The sequence below is a fragment of the Danio rerio genome, chromosome 22 (genome assembly GCF_052040795.2).
Source record: "Danio rerio strain M-AB ecotype USA chromosome 22, GRCz13ab, whole genome shotgun sequence".
Lineage (NCBI taxonomy): Eukaryota > Metazoa > Chordata > Actinopteri > Cypriniformes > Danionidae > Danio > Danio rerio.
In genome coordinates, this window is record NC_141042.1 from 27,490,873 (window position 1) to 27,512,365 (window position 21,493).

The 21,493-nt window shown below is 36.8% G+C and overlaps 2 protein-coding genes across 5 annotated transcripts; one reads left to right on the top strand and one right to left on the bottom strand.

Moving 5' to 3' along the window:
* Positions 1 to 2,074: 2,074 nt before the first annotated feature.
* Positions 2,075 to 8,886, bottom strand: yju2b (YJU2 splicing factor homolog B). The gene is given in 10 exon segments (NM_205595.2): positions 2,075 to 2,657; positions 5,874 to 6,012; positions 6,100 to 6,272; positions 6,547 to 6,689; positions 6,771 to 6,831; positions 6,967 to 7,022; positions 7,103 to 7,185; positions 7,297 to 7,350; positions 8,138 to 8,189; positions 8,798 to 8,886. Coding segments are annotated over 9 exon segments (1,173 nt in total). The 5' UTR covers positions 8,141 to 8,189; positions 8,798 to 8,886; the 3' UTR covers positions 2,075 to 2,196.
* LOC141380288 (persephin-like) lies at positions 8,865 to 21,380 on the top strand. Of its 4 annotated transcripts, none has more exons than XM_087304484.1 (4): positions 8,868 to 8,935; positions 14,756 to 14,822; positions 20,073 to 20,349; positions 20,600 to 21,380. In XM_087304484.1, exons 3-4 carry the CDS (start codon positions 20,271 to 20,273, stop codon positions 20,998 to 21,000), a joined length of 480 nt encoding a protein of 159 aa, XP_087160610.1. In that variant the 5' UTR covers positions 8,868 to 8,935; positions 14,756 to 14,822; positions 20,073 to 20,270; the 3' UTR covers positions 21,001 to 21,380. The 4 variants fall into 4 exon arrangements, 1 of the variants encoding a protein (XP_087160610.1); XR_015522089.1 differs by lacking the exons at positions 20,073 to 20,349; positions 20,600 to 21,380 and adding exons at positions 9,283 to 9,379; positions 16,478 to 17,717 and having other exon boundaries at positions 8,887 to 9,184; XR_015522090.1 differs by lacking the exons at positions 20,073 to 20,349; positions 20,600 to 21,380 and adding an exon at positions 16,478 to 18,739 and having other exon boundaries at positions 8,865 to 8,935.
* Positions 21,381 to 21,493: the final 113 nt, after the last annotated feature.

A 21,493-nucleotide genomic window follows, 5' to 3' on the forward strand; every position in this document is an offset into this window, starting at 1 on the left:
CTCAGCCTGTTGGTTTGTCCATTCACACATTATAATCATCACAGGATCTCTAAAAAAATCCCCTGACCTTGTTTAATGCATATATTGGAATTTGTTCAGAAAAAGTGGTTCGATCGTAGCTTATGCGCATCTTTTCTTATGAAATAAAACATTTATCCTACTCAGTTATGTGCTTACATTTTCAAAAATTTATGAGCATCTTGTTTCCATCAACTGATGGAAACGTAGCGACTTCAACCAGAGACTTTGCTTGTCTGCTCCATACTAAGATAATAGCATTTTATACTTTAGCTCATCTTTGAACATGATTTCTGCAGGAGTCCTGTAGGATGTAACGAAGATGACAACTCCATGGTGCTATACTCAGTCACTGCATCATCAAACTATCCCTTTGTTGTGAAGTCGTGCCTAACATAACATACTAATCTTTTGAAGAGATAGTACCTAATTGATACCAAGTTAAAGTGATGACTATAACTTTTAAATTATTTACATAATATTTTTTGGAGGAAGCCATAAAGTAAAACTTTAAAAAGTAAAACTTTCCAAGTTTGGAAATTGGTTTCAAGTGCACAATTTTGAAAACTATACGTTAATTTGTTCAGTCTACAGATTAGAGCTTTAAATCTGTGCAAACATGATCGAAAGTCAGACTTCAGTATTGTTAAGCATTTAAAGCTGAAACAAAAAATTGAAGAGATTTTATTAGTTTACTTTCAATAGTTTTTACTAATCAATGTGAACAGGCACAATTAGTTGAAACTTCCTGAGCATGTTAAAGTTAATATTTTACTAACAACTCTCTAAAACAGATCCTCAATTAAGATGGTCTATTTACCACAAATTTAATTCACAATACTTCTTGATAGTCGAACAGTTTGGATGTGTCCGAAACAACATACTTCCATACTATATAGTACACTAAAAAGAGGATGCGAGCTGAGTTAGAGGGGTCTGGATGCAGACCTGGTGCAGTGCAATCTGAGACGCATCAAATGCTTTTGAATGCGCTCACCTAACCCCGCCCCTAACCCTACCCGTCACAGTGACGTCACTAGCTCCATTGAGTGCATTGTGTCTGACATTGCATCGCTGAGTGATGCAATCTCAGCTTGCATCATAAAGGCTGCATCCAGATACTATTGAGCTGAGTAGCATGTCCAAAATCATAGAATTCGAAAATCAGTATGTGAGAAGTACCCGGATGACCCACTACTTCGCGGAAGATTCTGAAGTGTGCATCCTCTACATGCTGCACAATCCTATGATGCCCTGCGAGAGAATTCATGAATGGGAGTGAAGCAACGCAACTCACTCGGGTAGGTCATGTGGATCATGACAAAATAGCAGATCTGAGCTCCATTCATACTGCTCGTATGCCCATTCATACTAGAACATACTTTTCTAATGGCCGAGTAGTATGTTTAAACTCAAATGCAGTACCTACAGAGTAGTAGGCGGTTTGTTTTAGACGCAGCCGTTGCCTCTCATCTAACATACTGTAGTACCTACTGATACATTTAATGGTACATAATCATAGCTATTTAATTTATCTGAGTATATCTCTATCGCCTCCTTGTTATGACATGTGTAAAAAGTAATTCAACTACAGTCTCATTCAGACTACACAATTTTTGCTGTCAATTATAATAGTCACTGCGTCAGATTGAGATTTTTTTAACAAAGCAGTATACAACCAGTTACCTTAAAAGATGTTCACATAAAATTTCCCACACCACATTATGAATGAGAACGTAACGAGTAATTTGTTAGTTAACATATATTTCAATGCTCACTCACTCACCAGGCTGCAAAGTCCAAGCGTGTCACTCCACAAAGCTTTCTTCTATTTCTTGGAAAACAGTGTGACAGAACTCGTGGATGACAAGTGAAAAAATTAAACCTGCTTGAGTTTCTGTCATGATGCCTCGAAACGTTGCAGACATGGCATCGATTGCCATAAACTACGAGAATGTACAAATGTCCACAAAACCCTACGTCAAGTAAATTGCCATCAAAAAAAGTAATGAGAATAATCTGAATGAAGCTTAAGTTTAAAGATCAGTGCTTTGAATTTGACATTTTTCATCATTGAAGATTTTATTTTTTAGTAAATAATGACTAATTGTGGACCATAGGAAGAACTGATACATGTAGGAATCAGAGTTTTGCTACAATTTCACCTTGCGGTCTACATCAGACCTCACTGCCCGAGTCAGAGTCACTGTAATCTGCAACCAGAGACTTTCCAGCAGCACACAAGTCAATGCTGTTTTCCTCCTCTGATGAAGAGCTTGCTTTACAAGCATCTGTAGTGCAGCTGTTAATGTCTGTGTTTATGCTCACATTGATGTTATTAACAATGGATGGTAAGTCCGTGGCGTCTGTGTCCTTAGCTGCTGGATGAGTGTCAACTGGCAAAATAGTGCTCATAGTGTTGTTGGTTTCCGACTTGCTGCTTTCAGATTTCCTACGCACCAGTATCGGTAAAGTGGATGTAGAAGAGCTCAGTGCTTTAGCAACTGCTGCGCCTCGACCCTGCTGGCCTAACTTTTGCAAAAGACTTCCAGCGGCTCCACCTGCTGCAGATGATGGACTATTGAACCAGGAACGAGATGATATTTCTTGCCTTTTCCACTGCTTTTTGTCTTCATATGCTTAAAGAAAGAAACAGTTTTCAAGAGCCTCAATTATAAAGCCACAAAAATGCAGAAAATAGTTGCAAAAATGTATTTTAAAAAATATTTAACAATAATAACAATGCCTAAATATTTTAGTAAAATTAAACGCATTCAAATATCATTCTTATGTAACATTATTAATGTTCAAACTCATTGATTTTTGACCTGAAAAGATTGCAGAATAATTCTTTAAAGGGTTAGCCCACCCAAATAAATTTTTATTAATTGCCTTCATGTCATTTCAATCTCCGATATTTTAGATGAAATCTGAGAGCTCTCTCATCCTCCATTGACAGCAAGGGTCCGAGACATTCAAAGACCAGAAAAGGAACTAAAAACATTGGCAAACCATTTTACATGACAGCTGTTAGGCCTGTGCAATTAATCGAAAATCCGATTTCGATTACGGCTTCTAACGATTATGAAAAACCATTAACCGAGATAAATGATTATTCCATTATTTACCGCCCCCTTTCCAGTTATCCTCACTTGTTGTTCTTAAAAGCGCGAAAGACCGCATGCTTATGTGCGTGTGTGTGCGGCGCACAGACAGTCAGAAGCATGTGGTCAGCACTTGGTCTCATTCGCACATTGCGACGAGCAGAGAGCACACACATCTAAAGTCATTAACTTTAGCGCTTTAATGTTCAAATAGGTGTCAAAACGCAGTGTTTAGTGATTATTTATATAAACCCTCATTTGTGTAAAAAACAAACGAGTTGAGAATCAAAAGACGCATGAAAGCGAAACCATTAAAGAGACAGAGCACAATAGCTGCCGCCTGTTTTATCATGATTAATACAACCCCTCTCCCTCTTGACTGAAGGACTTTTGTAGCTAAAGAGTTTTTCTTACAGTGAAGATGCTTAAAGCAGTTTGTTTCATATTTTTATTCTATTGTATTTATTTCTCTTTCCTTTGCAGGGTGGAAAATAACTGTATATATGCAGTTGAAGTCAGAATTATTAGCCCTCCTGAATATTAGCAATCCTTTTCCTCCCCAATTTCTGTTTAATGGAAAGAAGTTTTTTTTTCAACATTTCTAAATATAATAGTTTTAATAACTCATTTCTAATAACCGATTAATTTTATCTTTGCTATGATGACAGTACATTATATTTTAGTAGATATTTTTTTAAATACAAACATTCAAATTCAAAGTGTGATTCAAAGGCTTAATTAGGGTAATTAGGCATGTCATTGTATAACAGTAGTTTCTTCTGCAGACAATCAAAAATATATATTGCCTAAAGGGGCTAATAATATTGACCTTAAAAGAGGTTTGAAAATATTTAAATCTGCTTTTACTCTAGCCAAAACAAAACAAATAACCCTTTCATTAGTGCAAATACTGCTAAAATTTGTTACTCTGTTAAACATAATTTGGGAAATATTTATTTTTTAAAAATTCTCAGGAGTGCTAATAATTTTGACTTCAACTAATAATCGTTTGGAACAATCGTGATTACAATTATGACCAAAATAATCGTGATTATGATTTTTACCAAAATCGAGCAGCCCTAACAGCTGTTAAACTGTAATTATGAGAAGCTGTAAGAACACTTTTGTGCACAAAAAAAAAACAAGAAAGATTTCGACAATGTTACTGGTTTCTTTCCTGGACTTTGAACCTCTCAGAACCACTGCACTCTATGGCGGGTCAAAAAGCTCTTAGATTTCATCTAAAATATCTTCTTTTATGTTTCGGAAATAAATAAGGCCTCAGGTGATTGGAAGAACATGAGAATGAGTAATGCCACGGTCACATTGGAATTTGTGCATGCGAAATTCTGGCGTATGGTGCTGAGAAAAGGGGCGGGATTAAACACAATGATTAGACATTTTAAAAAGCGAGCGACTGGTCCATAATTTTAATTTCTGTGCAGAGAGGTCAGGTTTTGATATTCGATTGGTCTCATGCAGTCACGTGATGCGATTTCGCAGGTCAGAGTTCACCACACTTGAACTTTCCAATGCAGCGAACTGCGAAACAGTCTACGGGGAAAAAAAGTGCAGTCTGACTGCAGCTTAGCTAATAACTAGGGCTTGACATTAACTTTTTTGATCACCAGCTACTGTGGCCAGTAGTTTTTTAATATTACTAGCCACTCACCATTTTCACTAGCCACAATTTTGTTTTTGGAAAAATATATTTTAAATGCATAAATTTGACTTGACATGCTAAAATTACTTGATATAGATTTTGTGTTTTTATTCATTCATTACACTTTTTTTGTGTGTCGTGTATGACCTTGCTCAATGAGTATGAGCAAATGGGAAACTATGGTTTAATAGAGTTTCACTACAATTAGATCTTATTTCACATGACTTTTCAGGGCTCAACATTAAGGATTTAACTATTTTTTCTCTGGCCACACCAAAAATAAATAAACAAATAACTAATGACTTCTCATCTACAAATTATAACTAATAAAAATAATAAAAGGGAATATATAAGGGAGCTGTACACATGTGCTTTTTATCAATCAAAAACTTTTGTAAAAAAAAATGACATTTTAGAAAGAATTATTGTCATCTCTAAATCTATCTCTTCTTAAATCAATGTTATTGTAAAGGATGATAATTAAAAAAAAAAAACTCCCAAGCAAAGGAAAGCAGGTTAAAAATACTATGTGCGATAATGAAAGGATGATCACGTGCAAACGTTAACATTAGGCCCATCAATAATTTGTTCAAAGAATGGTTAAAGCAAAAGTGGCAACCGCTGCTGCTTAAAAAATATATATTTTTTAAAGAATCTGTCGCTCTTGAAAGCAGCAGGACTGTGGGTGCATGAGCATCACTTTTTGTCCAGTCTATTTTTAAGAAAAGCTTTGCGCAAGGAAACAGGAGCACGCTAGGTTTCACATCACATAAGCCGTGCGTGCAATACTAAAGTCCTCGTCAGTTAGCGAAGAAAGCCTTCGTCCCACAGTGCGTGTGATCATACTCTCATTCGGTATTAACCTGCTTTCTTTAGCTCGTGTGAGCATTATTTTGTCAGTCATGCTGCTTCTTAATGAACCTAAAATTTATTTTCAACCAGCCAAAGTGGGGAGTGGGAGCGGCTCTCTATCTCACCACAGCTGAAATCTACCTGCTAATGTCAAGCCCTGGTAATAACTTAGATTTTATTTTTAATTCAACTAATTCTTTAATAAATAAAGTTAAAAAAGGCTCGTCTGGACTTACAGTCGGGACTCTGGAAGGTCAGTAGTGATGCTAACTTTTTATCTTCTTCTCTTTCCGGTACTAAAGGGATGGACAGACCAGTCCTCAATCGTACTGCGTTGTCTTTCTCCTCCTCCTCTGCGATCACTTTCTTCTCAGTCTGAATTTTCAAACCACAAGTAGATTTAAAAAAGCAACTCTTTCATGAGAGATGCAAGACTGAAGGTGTGGGCAACATGTCACTCACCCTGAACTTCCTGCGGAGGGCACTGTTGAGCTGAAAGTCATTTTTCCATCCAGACTGGTGCTCCTGAAGCTCATTGAGTGATGGGATGGCGGCTCGTAACTTTTCTTTATCCTTTCCTCCGTGGTCTAATTTATACATGGCGTCCGTCTCCAGCTTCTCTTTCTCATTGCGCTCTGTAAAAGGAAAACAACACACTGTAACCTCTACTTTTTATGTAAATCCTAAATTAACAGTGCAAATAATGACTTAAATATCCTTTTTAGGTATATATAGACAGACAAACGGACAGACAGACAGAGAGACAGAACTATACATATAAAAGCCAATTATACTTGTTTAAACTTTATATTTATGTGTTGTGCATTAAAATTTCTGACAGTAGAGCCATGATGAAAAAAGTTCCTATCCTTTTATAATAATATAATTAAACACGAGTGTTTGTCCCACCAGTAGTGAGTATCTGCTCATTCTCAGCCATGTCCCATCTTTCCTCTTTCCTCTGGGCTCCGCTCACAATGACATAATCACAGGTGGCTGGGTCTGTCTGCATCTCTATGTAGTTCACACACAGATGACACTTCATCCTGAACCTGAATGGGAAGATAAGCAGCTTTGAGGTATATGAACTTCAACATGTAAGTGAAATACAACATAATAATCAAACATATTACCTGTATATTGGAGTTGTGTAATAATTTCCCACTTTCTTCTTTTCAGCATTGTATCGAACCCCTTTAAAGGTTAAACAAATGAGACATACTTACATGCATAATGGATACGAATACTAAAAATAAACAACAAATGTACAGTTGTCAAACTATATACTATCCGATAGTTAATCAGTATGAATAGTACAGTAAATCCTACCCATGCCGATGTGATTCTTACAGCCATCACACCAAATATTATAGGGCATCTCAAATCTGAAAACACACAAACGTATATTAGTATACCATAGAAAATCAATATTTATAAAATTAATAATGGTGTAAATGTGCGTTACCGGATGATGAGGATACCCTGAGAAAGTTTCCTGGCCCTCTCCCGCAGCGGGTGAGTTTTATAGTAGCCGTTAATAGAGCCATGCTGTTATAGGAGAATAAAATGGATATCTCAGCAAAGATATTTCAATATCCACACTGGTTATACAAGGGAGAACCCAGAAACAAAACTATTTTAAGATGTTTTCCTTCTCACCTTGGCTGGATCAAAATCTGGAGGATACCACTTGTTTACTCCTTTACGTTCACCCTAAATGGGAGAATTAGAAGACATAATTAAACATTTTTTACACACTTATTTCAAAACAAATTCCAAACTATATGTGTAATTATTGGTAACTAAAAACAAAAATGTAGACTCAAAAACACTGTAATTTCTCTAAAAAATTTTGCTTCTTGCGTGTTTTGTGCCATTTCTCAAAGTGAAATGTTCAGTGAGTGGCACTAAAAAGCAAATAACATTTTCTCACACAAATAAAACCATGACTATGCGTTTTGGGCTTTAATTAACATAACAATGTTGTGTTTTGGGCCTGAAATATTTTGAATGCATGTATCAGCAAGCAAGTTTTGAAAAAATACCAATAATAATCTATAATTATAGTTTGATTATTATAATAATTTTAGATAATAATAATCTATCTTGACAACAAAACAACAATTGTGTAAATGTGACTGACACAAAATGTTACAAAGTGATGATAAAAAGTGTTGCAATACTGCACTTTTAATTTTTTGCCATTTCTGTGAACAACAATTATTTTCAAACCACTGTCATCTGTACACGTAACTTTCTGAATATGCAAAGGAAAAACATTCTATTATCACAATAATTAGTTTTATTTTTGTCATGTAATAACTAATAAGAATAGAAAAGAAAACTTTCTCTAAAAAAAAAGTGCATGAAACTCAAATTAATATATTCAGAATATGTATATATATATTTATATATATATATATATATATATATATATATATATATATATATATATATATATATATATATTTTTTTTTTTTTTTAATAATATGGCTCATACCATCTTGCTGGTTGAAGATCAGCTCCAGATGACTTTAATATCAATAAGAACACTGCAGGAGAAAGGGGGAGAATATGATTATTATCCATCATATCATATTACTGTCTCTCATAATTATTGTCTAAATATAACGTTACCTATTCCATATGATGCATGAGATATGAGATCATATATATATATATATATATATATATATATATATATATATATATATATATATATATGTATGTGTATATATATATATATATATATATATATATATATATATATATATATATATATATATATATATATATAACCAAATCTTTGGGTTTTATGAATATTGTACGGAGCCAATGTATTATTTATAACGTAACATTGGAATACCATCCCTGTACCATAATACGACCACAGTAAACGTGTCAACGTTACAACAGAACTTAAAGGCAAGTGAACTGTCATTAGGTTTAAATAACTAATGTTTAGTTAACTAATGTTTATCGATTAATGTTGATATGATCAGCTGATATACGATACGTATCCTAAAATAACAACCCAGCCAAGTACCATTAAAGCGACAACCACTTTGCATAACATGTGGTGTTTACACAACTAATAAACACAGTAAAACATGAAAATGATAAAGTAAATCAAAAGAAATTGGTGAATTAAGATACTAACCAAACAACCATCTGCGAAACACAGCTTCTCAGTTTCCTCGACGTCACACGTCACGCTTTTTGAGTGCGTCACAGCGCCATCTGCTGAGCGGAGGACAAACGGCGACGCATCAGAAATACGCCTGACGGGAAACTTTGGGTGAGTTTATCCCTCCTTAACGAGTTCAGAAACGTAAAGAATGTTTTATAATGCAGTATTTGAAGGATGGGGAACCCTCTGGTATGGAAAACTCCGTTGTGAGTCCGTCTTGAGGCGTAAATTTCGTCCTGTCATCTACTGGCTCACATTCAGTCGGAATAACCGTGCCATGTTTGCCAGTTGGGATTTCTCCTGCAGGTGGGCATTTTCCCGCTCTGGAGTTTGTCTTCAGTGTGGATGTGAATGCAGGTGGGTACAAAAACTTGGACAAGCGAGGGTTTTTCCAATCCAGGAAATGAAATATGCACAAAAAGGTTATTAACTGCAATAATTGATTTGTGTTGAAGGATTTTGTATTTGGGGGCAAACAGGGGGCAGGGGAATTTGAGGCTTCCATGTGAAACTGGTCAAATAAAGAAGTTAACCAGGCTCATATTAATTGAGGTAAAGTTTTGTATTTACTCATAAGGACTTTACCTTAATGATATAATTTCCGTAAAGTATTGTTTGAAAATTCTAAAAAAGGAAATCATATTTGCTGCCAATGACTGTACAACATAGTAAAACATAGTTCACAGTCAAATAAATTATAAACATGTTGTTTTCAAGTCATACTTACTTGTGATTACAGACCAAATATGCTAAGTTCTTTGGTAAACAATATAGAGAGCGTCACAAGTTGTCACTGAATGAATGTGCAAATATAAAACCAACTTTACTTCAGTGTCATAGTATTGGTTTAAAATGTAATTTATCCACTCACAAACATTGTTATTAAAAGGGTCAATTAAATGAAAATTTTATACAAAACAATATATAAGTCTGTTTTTTTCTTTAATTGTACTTTAAAAAAAAAAACAAATAGGCCATACACAACAATAGATTACTGTTAATTTTAACGTTTATAATTGATAACATTTAATTTTTTTTTAAACAATTATGACAATGGGGTATATGCACACAGACTTTTCATTTTCAGCCAGGCAGCCCAAGGGCTTCCCGTGAACTGTTTTTCCATTACAAAATTGTCACGTTTAAGATCTAATTTCTTTAAAAACCAGTGATCTTTACTGACTGTTAGAAATACGATTTGACGTTGGTCTCAGATCGAACAAGAAGTACTGCATTTAATTCAAATTTCCACTACCATGTCTTTAAAATATGACAGTTTATTTTACCCTAGTATTTTCAATAGATTTTCTGTGCTAGCCTGTTGGTACTGACGGCACTAGTGATGACAATGGTCTTTTATCATGCTTTACGCTTCAACAACTAAATGAATGCTTAAGTCTATTTAACTGAATGTATTGTAATTACATTACAACCTCGATGCTGTAAAAACAACCTTGTGAAATTAAAAATCGTCACATTAGGCTTTTACCGGAAGTTTTTCATTGGCTTTAAAACTCTAGCTGTGCATAGAGCCCATTAAAAAAACATATAGAGCCATACATGACAATAGATTACTGTTTTTAATTATAACAATTATAATTTATACATACGATACATCCCACCTCTCCTGGAAGCTCTGGGAGTCTCCTGCATATTCATTGTGGCTCCCTTATGAAACAATTTGATAAAATATCCCAGAAATCATGTATATATCTTTTTTATTATAGTAAAATATACAGTATTTGTACTGTACACTGTGCAATATTTTATTCAGAATTGTACATTTGAAAAACACAATCTCTTTACAGTGTGGCACGGTGGCTCAGTGGCTAGTACCGTTATCTCACAGCAAGAAGGTCACTGGGTCGAGTCCTGGCTGGGCCAGTTGGCATTTCTGTGTGGAGTTTGCATATTTTAAGTTTAAGCTGAAGGAAAATAAACGAATGAATAATTTCTTAACACTATATTAAACTCTGTTATAGCATATACAGTTTAAATACATTAATTGTAAATAAGTACACTTACTATCCTTTGGCTTAGTCCTTGATTTATAAAGGGTCGCCACAGTGGAATGAATAGCCAATTACTCTGGCATTTGTTTTATTAACCCACCACTGGGAAACACCTGTCCCATACACTCTCATTCACACACACGCACGCACGCACGCACATGTTTGTTTTTGTGAAAAGTGGCTTCATTACATAAGTTTATTTATTAATTTTATACTGTCCAAACTGTATATTGTATTACCCTAACCCCACCCTACCCCTAAACCCAACCATCACAGGAGACTGTGTACAGCTTTACTCTCTGAAATAAACTAATTCTCTGTGATTTATAAGCATTTTGAGAAACGAAAACGTCACCTTCTTTTTGTAATACCTGTGTCATACCCATGTCATTACACAGATTTGTGTCCTGACATGTCACAAAAACTAGTATACACACAAACACAAACACACACACATTCAGACTAGTTAATCTGGCAAAAATTCGCTTCTAGGGTGTCTCTAAAATGCAGCATTCAAACCTCATAAGTCATTGTTAAATACAAAATTAGGGTAGTAACTGCTAAAAGGGTCCACTTTTTGAGAAAAAGAAACACCTCTTTCTCAAGGCTGGCTACGAACATGTAATGGTTTTTATATTATTCAATTCATCTTTATTTCTATAGATTTTTTTACAGTGTAGATTCCATCAAAGTAGCTTAACATAGAAGTTCTAGTAAATTGAAACTGTCAGTCCAGTTTTCAGAGTTGAGGTTCAGTTTAGTTCAGTGTTGTTTAATTTTCAATGCTGAAAGTCCAAACACTGAAGTATTTATATGATTTTATGAATTCTTACTAAAATGCAATTATATGATTATATTAAGTTGGTATAATATCATTGTCACCCTTGTGGCCCATGAGCGATAGTGAATGCAGTCATAAACAAAAACGTAAGTTCTGGTCCAGTGTAATGGAGACATGTGTGAGAGGATGAGAAGTGATGGAGCTTCAGTCAGATTTACAGCATAAACAGCCCTTGCCTGGCGAGTTTGAGATTCCCCACTAATTCCCACAAAATGCTTCCCAACACTGGAACGCTGCTCCTGCATTCCTGCCCGGAGCAGACGAGCCCTATATGGGCCGGACGGGAGACCGAATGCTACAAAATTGCAGTGTTAGGTCATCCATACCTTAAAACACCCCTGAGAAATGACCCCGATTTAACACAATTTTTACCTGGCCTGACTGTGCAAACAACACATTCATTCATTCATTTTCCGTCAGCTTTGTCCCATTATTTATCAGAGGTTGCCACAGCGAAATTAACCGCCAACTTATCCAGCACATGTTCTACACAGCAGATGCCCTTCCAGCCGCAACCCAGCACTGGGAAACACTCATACACTCTTGCTTTCTCACATACACTGCAGCCAATTTAGTTTATTCAATTCAATTACGGCGCATGTCTAAGGGCTGTAGGGGAAACCGGAGCACCTAGAGGAAACCCACACAAACACAGGGAGAACATGCAAATTCCACACAGAAATGTCAACTGACCCAGCCGGGGCTCGAACCAGCAACCTTCTTGCTGTGAGGGGACTGTGCTAACCATTGAGCCACCGCGCCACCCCACAAACAATACATGTACTTTATTTTGTTTGTTAAAATTGCTTTTAATACTACTTTAGAACAATGGAAACATCTTTGTTTGTTTGTTTGTTTTAATGTAAACTATAAAAATATTTCAGTCAACTATGAAATTTCCATCAAATTGAGTCATTTACATTCATTCATTTTCACTTAGTCCCTTATTTATCAGGGGTCACCACAGCAGAATGAACCGCCAACTATTCTGGCTAGGGCTGGACGATAAAAATTGGTGTCAATATTTATTTACCAAACATTATTGTCAATATCAATTATAATAGATTTGGTATGTAGTTTCGTTATGAAGCACTGTAGCTTAATTAAACACATGGCTGCTGAGTGTGTACATTAGAAGCAATGCCAATAAGCTTGGGGTGTAAGTTTGTCATTTACAATGGAGCCGCGTGACATGCACGACACTCATATTGGAGCGACGCGCATATGCTGTGCAAGCGGCACGCATGTGAGTGCACATTTTCCAGCTGCACCTAGTTAAAAAACATCTCAACCTTTCCAAATGCCCCGAGCACACCGCGATTCATGGAGGTAGAACTAACCAATCTGCTTTACACTTTGTATGTAATATACACATTTCAGTAATAACGGTAGACTAATTACCTCAGACAAACACAGCACATCCAAACACTGCAATGGTTTTTACTTTTCTCCATAAACTTGTTTCGGAGCTGAAGCAATGATTTGTGCCTTTGTCATCCTCTGAGAAAATGGTTGATGGTCGCCCAGTTACAAGAGACGCCAGGGGAGCATGAGCACAAAGTCCATTGTAAATGGTCAAGGAATCCATGCATTCGCACTCGTCACTTCAGATCAGAATAACAACACATGCAAAAATGAGTGCCGTATAGCAGCAGTGAGGAGATTGTAAATAAAAAAGGATTTAAGGATGTCACCAGAGTGGCTTTTTGGTTTCTTTTCTTGTGCATCTCAGCCACTAGTTTCCTATCTGAAAGATTTTTTAGCATAGGGGGCAATATAGTAATCCATTAATTCATTTTCTTTTCAATGTAGTCTCTCTATTAATCAGGGGTCGCCACAGCGGAATGAACTGGCAACTTAACCAGCATATGTTTTACGCGGCGGATGCCCTTCCGCCACAACCCAAGACAGGGAAACACCCATACACTCTTGCATTGACACATACACAGCAAATTTAGTTTATTCAATTCACCTATAGTGCATGTCTTTGGACTGTGGGGGAAACCGGAGCACCCAGAGGAAACCCACAAAAACAAGGGGAGAACATGCAAACTTCACACAGAAATGCCAACTGGCCAACTGGCTGGGGCTTGAACCAGTGACCTTCTTGCTGTGAGGCGATTGTGCTACTCACTGTGACGCCTATAGTCAACCAACTTCACAATTTGTAATGTTGCAGTATGTTTTTGAATAATGATGGTTTGTTCCATTACTTGAAATTAAAATTCCTTTACTTGAAATTATTATCAAAATTTGTGTTGTTGACAGAGTTTGAGGTTTACTGTATCATCATTTTTAACACCTTACAGATGTTGATTTATCTTTGTTCAGTATTTATGCTTTAAAATTGTATACACACTATATATATTTTTTTATTTTAAAAGTCTCTTTAACACTCGTTTATTTTATTATGAAAAGATCAGATGCTTTGTTTAAATATTTTTGTTTTTGACTATTAAAAGTATTTGCATTTGTAATATTGGTAAATAAAAATTAAGTATTTAAGAAATCCTAATATTCCTAAATGTACTGTTAAAAAAATGATATTTTTTGACATGACATGATATTGCGATTTTTTTTTTTTTAATTTATTTGCAATATTGTTCAGTTCACAAAATAAACTCACATTCACACACTGAGGCCAATTTAGTTTTCCCAATTCACCTATAGCGGATGTCTTTTAACTGGGGGAAAAAAAGAGCACCAGAGCACCCACACGTACACTAGGAGAACATGCAAACTCCACACAGAAATGCTAACTGGTGGAACCAGTGACCTTGCTGTGAGGTGACTGCGTACCACTGCACCACTATGCAACCCCTTGTTATTTTCAATCATGTATTGTTAATATGTATTTTACAAAATGATTAATTCAGCATTAGATCATTTAGTCGCATAATTTGTACACAGTTCAGTTTGGTAAAGGAATTTTAAATACTTGTTGCAAGTGACAGCTGCATCGTATACATTTAAACAGACTAATTTACAGATTGATTAGATTGTGTAGAACTATCATGATCCATTATTAATAGCTGTTGTTTTGCTTCTATCTCCCTCTAAAAATTCCCTTATCAGAAAACCAAGTATGAGGAATGCTGAAGCTGTGTGCTTTTTCTGACTAGATCCACGAGTGCATGCATAGGTGAGCTCTTGTGATTTGTACCAGACAGACAAAGCTCTTTTCCCCTCTTTCCGTCTGATGGGCTGTGGGTCCACACCTCCTTTCCATGTCACTGTGTGTTTTACAGTGTGCGAGTAAGGCTGTTTTTCCACTCTGTGACTTTGATATGAGATTCCAGCCTAACTTAGACAGCCTCAGATTCCTAAGAAGTCTGTCAGGACATGCCAGAGGGGTTGCCGTATCCCCACACTGTACTAGGTATTGGTATGTTGGATAAAATATTATCTAACAAAAAAGAGAGGCATGGAAATAGCTAGTTTTAAATGCTCTGTATCCTCATATGAACCTCAGTGGTACAACTAGAAACCATATTACTACAAGGTGGCAAGTTCATAAAATACCATATGCTGTATGCCAGGCCAGTAGGTGGCAATGTGACTTTTAAAAGAAACACTAATGTGCACATATGATACTGTAGTCAACTATTGTGTTTTTATGACGTGTCATCAGTCAGCCATCATGGAGAGCAGAACTTAAACAATGCCAATAAACCTGCTGCTGCTGAAAATGATCAATTAATGTCATGTTTGACAATAAAATCAGTTTGTCAATATATTATCTTAAATGATTTAGCAGCTTCCAAATTTTCCATGGTTTAGTAGATTTTCTTGCAAGCCAATGCTGTTGTTTACATCCAAGTATCTCCACCATGGCCTTGCTTGCATTTCACATCTACAAGTTTAAATGAGGAGAATAATGAACAGATTTTTCAAAAGGCATGAAAACCCACAGAAAAACCACAAGCTTCTTGTGTGAAATATATGAATTCAGTAGTGGTTCTAGCTTGAATGGCACACTGAGTGAACCCAGTGGCTTAGCGGACGGGCTCGCAGGGCACGCACCGCGGGGGGGAGGGGGGGTTGTGCCGCTTGATTAGGGGGCCCCGCATCGTCGCGATTTTCAATAATTGAAAATCCAGCAACCGCAATAATCAAACTCTTAGGAACAACTGTGGTCGGAACCAAAGTTCACAGGTCTGTGTTCTCTAAACACCTCTCAAGCGGTGGACTACTTCATTCTGATTGCTTGCCGCCGAACTGCATCATATCATAGCTCAAAGTTGACTTGATTTGATCTCTTCTTGACGCTCACACCGGAGAAGACGCGCCGCACTGTTTCTCGCCACCGGTTCTCATTGACGCTCTCGCCGCTTTCGGTTTGTGATCGCTCGTCAGTTTGTGAAGGCTTCCCCGCGTTGTCGCTCCACCCCGCCTCCCTTCCCCGCTCCTTAATTTGTGATCGCATCAGGGGGCCCCGTCAGTGATCCCTGCAGGGGGGCCTCTGCATTTTGCGCTTCGCCACTGAGTGAACCTATTCTTACGGTGCCCTCCATCACCCTTAAGCTTCTTCCATAACACACGTTTGCATGTGGTTATTTTTGTGCAAATTCACATACGTTTCAATCGCGTGAAAACTTTTGAAGTATTTCAATATTTTCCTTTAATGAGGGAGCAGAGGATTTCCATGTTCGGGCTGCTATAGTCAAAACTTTGGTCACTCATACTAATGCTAAACGTTGATTTCAATGGGTCCAGTGATAATCTTGGGCTGTGAACAATGTGAAACGTGTATTGTTTTCTGATTGAGTCCATCTTCACTGTCTTTCCCACATCCAGCAATATCATGGCATTCCCTAGGCCGAATATTTGTGCTAGATGGGCACATCACTGCCAAACTATTCTGGAGGACCATGTGCATCTAATGTTTCAAAGATTGCATCCTGAAGGCGGTGCGTTGTAACAGGATGATGAACCAATACACACAGCGAAACTGATGACAGAGTGCTTTGTTGAATATAAAAGTGAAGTTGAACATTCCATGGCCTACACAGTCATCACATCCAAATATTATTGAGCCACTTTGGAGTGTTTTAAAGAAGTGTGTCAGAAAACGTTTTTTCTCCACCAGCATCTTTAGTGACCTTGCCAATATTCTGCAAAAATGGCTCAAAATCCCTCTGGACACTGTGCAGGACTTGTATGTGCCATTCCCAAGAAGAACTAATGCTGTATGGGCTGCAAAAGGAGGTCCTACACTAAACTGTTTGATTAGGGTTGGAGCAAAGCTGTGCATAGTTGCGTCCCTCCAGGAATCCAGTTTGAGACCTATGCTCTGTACCATACTAAAGAACTATTCTGCTCTAAAACCAGGTGCTTCAGTTCTATCAGCAATTTATGTATAATTTATGTATAAATTTGTATATTTGTTCACCACATTCAACAAATCAAATGCTCAGTCACATCTCAACTCAAAGGCTTTTGGCTGAAAGTGAAACTCAAAATGAAACACTACACATGGCTGAGCTACCAGTTCACTGCCACTGAGCTGTGCCTATGCTTCAAACAGCGTCATGACTTGATGCAATCAAAGGAGAAATGAGTGTATGAACAAGAAAAAAATTGTTCACCAAAAATATTGCTGCAGTCCCGACTTTAACATCACTGTTTTCAAATTATGTGTTCGATCAGACAAGTAAGTTTAGCTTTCAATTGCCGGTCCATAACATTTACTTGTACTGGACAAGCATTTACTGTTGAACCTTTTATATAACAATGATAATCTATAAATAGTGCTAGTTTATATCATTTTGAATTTCTTTTTTCCACATGTAAAACATTTTGCATATAGTCTTTCATTGCAAAAAGTGTAAATCCCATATTTTTTTAGAAACCAGATCATATTGTACGTAAAAAAAAAAGCAAAAAAAAAAAAAAAATTCTAATTAGGAAAAGTGCCCTTTACTTTCATATCCTCATTATTATCATCATTGTTAGATTTTTCAGCTACATGCAAGAAATGAATCGTACAGATCCTTGGGAGGACACATGGGAGTAAAAGAAGGGTAATAAACCGAATTAAAAAAAAAATCTGTCATAATTTTTTATTTCACTGGCGAGACAGATAGCTATTTTATTCCAGATTTTATTCACTTTCTTATGCGCATCTGGGGACACAGACCCTAAGTCTCTGGTCTGGATGAAGACATCCAGTTTAAGCATGCTTGTAAGGAGCTTTAAGCCATCAGCATGGCAGCAGCACCAGTGGAAACTGCCTATAATCTTCCTCATGATGGATGGGTTAAAAGAGTTATAAATAAAGACATGATCTTGCTGAGAACAGACTGCTATGGAGGTTTCCCTGTAAAGCAGATTGTTTTATGGGCCAGTGTCTATTTAAACCACCCGGCAATTGGCTGAAATCCTTTTCTATTGATCTTTTTTAATACTGATGGATGTCTGACTGGAAAGCGTTTGAACTGTGCACAATCCAAATTTGCAAGTATTTCTCTTGAATTTACGAGCATGCAAGTATAATATCAGGACAGTATACAATGTACTGTAAGTATATGTTTTGTAAAACCACCTTGGATAATGAACTAAATATTTGTTGAACTAAATATAACTAAAAGTGTATGTCTAAAATGAAAGAAAATCATCCATGAAATGCAATACAATTTGCACAATGTACACTTAAATAAAAGACATGCTACTTAATCGTTTACACTATAGGTACCAATTCTCACTATTAACGAGTGCCTTATTACCTGCCTACAGTAGTAAACATTTGAAGTGGATCAAAAAAATAATAATTCAAAAATGTCCTAGGACAAGAATGGGTGAGGCTAGATAGTATTAGGACAACTGTAATGAAAGAATTTGGTTTACTTCAAGTGTTGACTACTGTAAAATTGACTGTTTTGTTTGTATTTATAAAGTGCATACTCTTCATTTTATTCTACAATACCCAAGTGTAACTACTGCCTTAATAACTATTAGTAAGCAGCTTATTAGGAGTTTATTGAGGTAAATGTTATAGTTAATTGTTTGTTAATAGCATGAATTTTACCTTAAAATAATTGGGGCTTTGGATCAAAAGGCAATAAAGTTCTCGGGTGGCTTGAGGGTAAATAACAGCAAAATTGTGGATTTTATCAAGCAATATGGGGACTTCCGGTTTCCGTCCAATGGACTAAGTTGGAACTTGGAAGTGCAGTGCTCTACCGATCACAATCTAGTAATTTGGACATCTGAAGTATCAAAATTGAATAAAGCAAAAACTAAACATAATGCAAGTAACCCTGTACACTAATCATCTCTAATGAAGAAGAACGAAGAAGGGTAAAACAATGCAAATTCAGAATATGCTAAGTCGGTTCACAGTTAAGAGTCGAGAGTGCAACACAGTCTCTATAAGAAACCTCAACAGAGAGCCCAATATCGCCACAGACTTTAAGAGAGGAACTACAGGTATCCAGAGAACCTCTGCTGGGGAAGATAAAAGCACTTTGTTTAATGATGTCAACGCAAATTTCTCCTCTTTGCTAGAAGAAACAAAAACAGATACCCGTGCTATACATGAAGAGCTAGCAGGCAAACTATTGCATCTTTGCTCAGTACACATGGACACAGTGAGTATCAGTAACACTCTCAGTGAAACTATGGAGAGAGTAACATCACTGGAACAAGCACAACATGTGATCTTCAAAGTGCAAAAAATTACTAGACAAATGTCGAGATCTTAAAAAACAATCAGGGGGTAAAATGTTCGCTTGGTGGGCATTAAAGAAGGTGCTGAAGGTGAGAACATGACAAAATTCCTATCAGAGTTTTTCAGGATTTTTAAGCAATATATTTCTCATATTTCAGGTTATAAAAAATGTTAATTTTGTTGACCAATGCTAAGAATAATAAGAATTTTAAGTGTACTCAAGTCTACAAATGCATTTTGGACCTAAACTCTTGAGATCACAGAATGGCTCGAGTCGAGATATCACTGAAACCATGCGTAATCACTTATTCCTCCAGCAGTGCAGGATTCCTGTCTTCTTAGTTAAATAAGGAATGTAGATAGCAAGAAAAAAATCATATTTTTATAAAATCCCCAAATTTATGTATCTGAAGACAGCCATTATTCTCGGAATTTCCTTTCAAATAACTTCTGTCATCTATTTAGTACTTTTTAATTATGGGCCTTTCTTACATCCTTCAAGCATTTAACCCTTGCTCTTCCTCATTCAACTTTATATAAAATGTGTGTAAAAACGTTGAAAAATGGGCAATTCCATGTATTTGACCAGCTCAACCACAGCAATGACGACCCTCATCACTACATCTAGCAGCTTTAACCAATCTACCCCATTTTCCATACTCTCAGACTTGGAAAAATTCCAATGGCTTTCCAAAAATGACATAAAGTTGCCTTCAATCGTAGCCATGAGACCAGGTGGGAGACTGGGAGCAGAAGGGTTATTTTGATTCGCTCTCGCCCTGGCCGCACCCCACCATCCCCTCCGCCCCATCAGCTCTGACCCGCTTAGATGGCTATAAAAGAGTCGGTGACTCTGGTGCATCTCAGCATCACCTGCACTCTCATCCCGAAGAAGTAAAACCAGGCGGAAAAAGAAGAACCATGTGTTCGCTACTGAAGATCACCGTTCTGCTGTTATGCGTTAAGGCAGGAGAAGGACACTGGCTTAGGACGCTACTGGGTAAGCCTGGAGGTCATGACCTATGGGGAAGAGGGTGCCTTAATCTCTAGATTTATAAGAGCGTTTTTCTAAATTAGTATGAGTTGTTTATTTTGTTTTCCATATAAGTAGAGACAATAGGGTTCAATAATGTTAGTTGGATCCCGTTGAATTACATTGGATGAAAATAGCTTTCTTTTGGTTGAAAAATGTTTAATTTTACACAAACAAAGATTACAAAGTGTATTTATTTATGCTTATTCTTTCTCAGATAAAGACCTCCATGATGAAGAAAGCAGAAGAGGTGATGGGGAGGAACAAGAAGGTTCTGGGAGGCAGTTGGAAAGGGTGATTCGATCGCCCCGCAGTACTGAATCTCCATGTGCTCTGCACTCCATCCTGCTGCAAGTGCGAGACCTCGGACTGGGCTACGATTCTGATGAGACGGTGCTGTTTAAGTACTGCAGCGGGACCTGCCCTCGCCTTGCCTCGAACCATGACCTCACGCTCACTAACCTCCTACAGAGCGGCGTCCTTCAATACACCGGCCAATGGCACCATCAGCCTTGTTGTCGCCCCACACACCACGAAGACATAGCCTTTCTGGACAACCACCATCGCTGGCACAAAGTGGAGAAACTGGCCGCCGGTGGTTGTGTCTGTATGGGGTAAAGATGAGGATGGACAGCCAAAATCTTGTCCTGTTGGTTTAGAGACTGTACTACAAAGTGCCTTGAATTTAAATAAAAGGCTGTTAAAGGTACATTATTTCAGGAAGAATAATATGTATGTATGGAGACGTACCAAGTCGTATATGTTGCTATCTCCTGATGACATGGCTTATTTGGCTAAAAAGGCAATTGAGATTGTCTAAACATTCAGTTTTGGTTAATGACAACATAAATGGCGTGTTTGAGGGGCCAATTCTGAGTTATGATTCATTTGACAAATTTGTCCATCTGAACCAAAAACCGAAGATATTTATGTGTTTATAAGTTATTTATTTATTTGAAACCCATTTCTACTGCCAAATAAATTATTGTTAATCTTTATTTTTGCTTCTTGTAAATTGTACAGTTCTGATTAAATATATAAACCTATAAAGTTGTTGTGTCTGTTTTCTTGCTTACAATAATCTACACTAAAGTGAAAACCCATCGTAAAA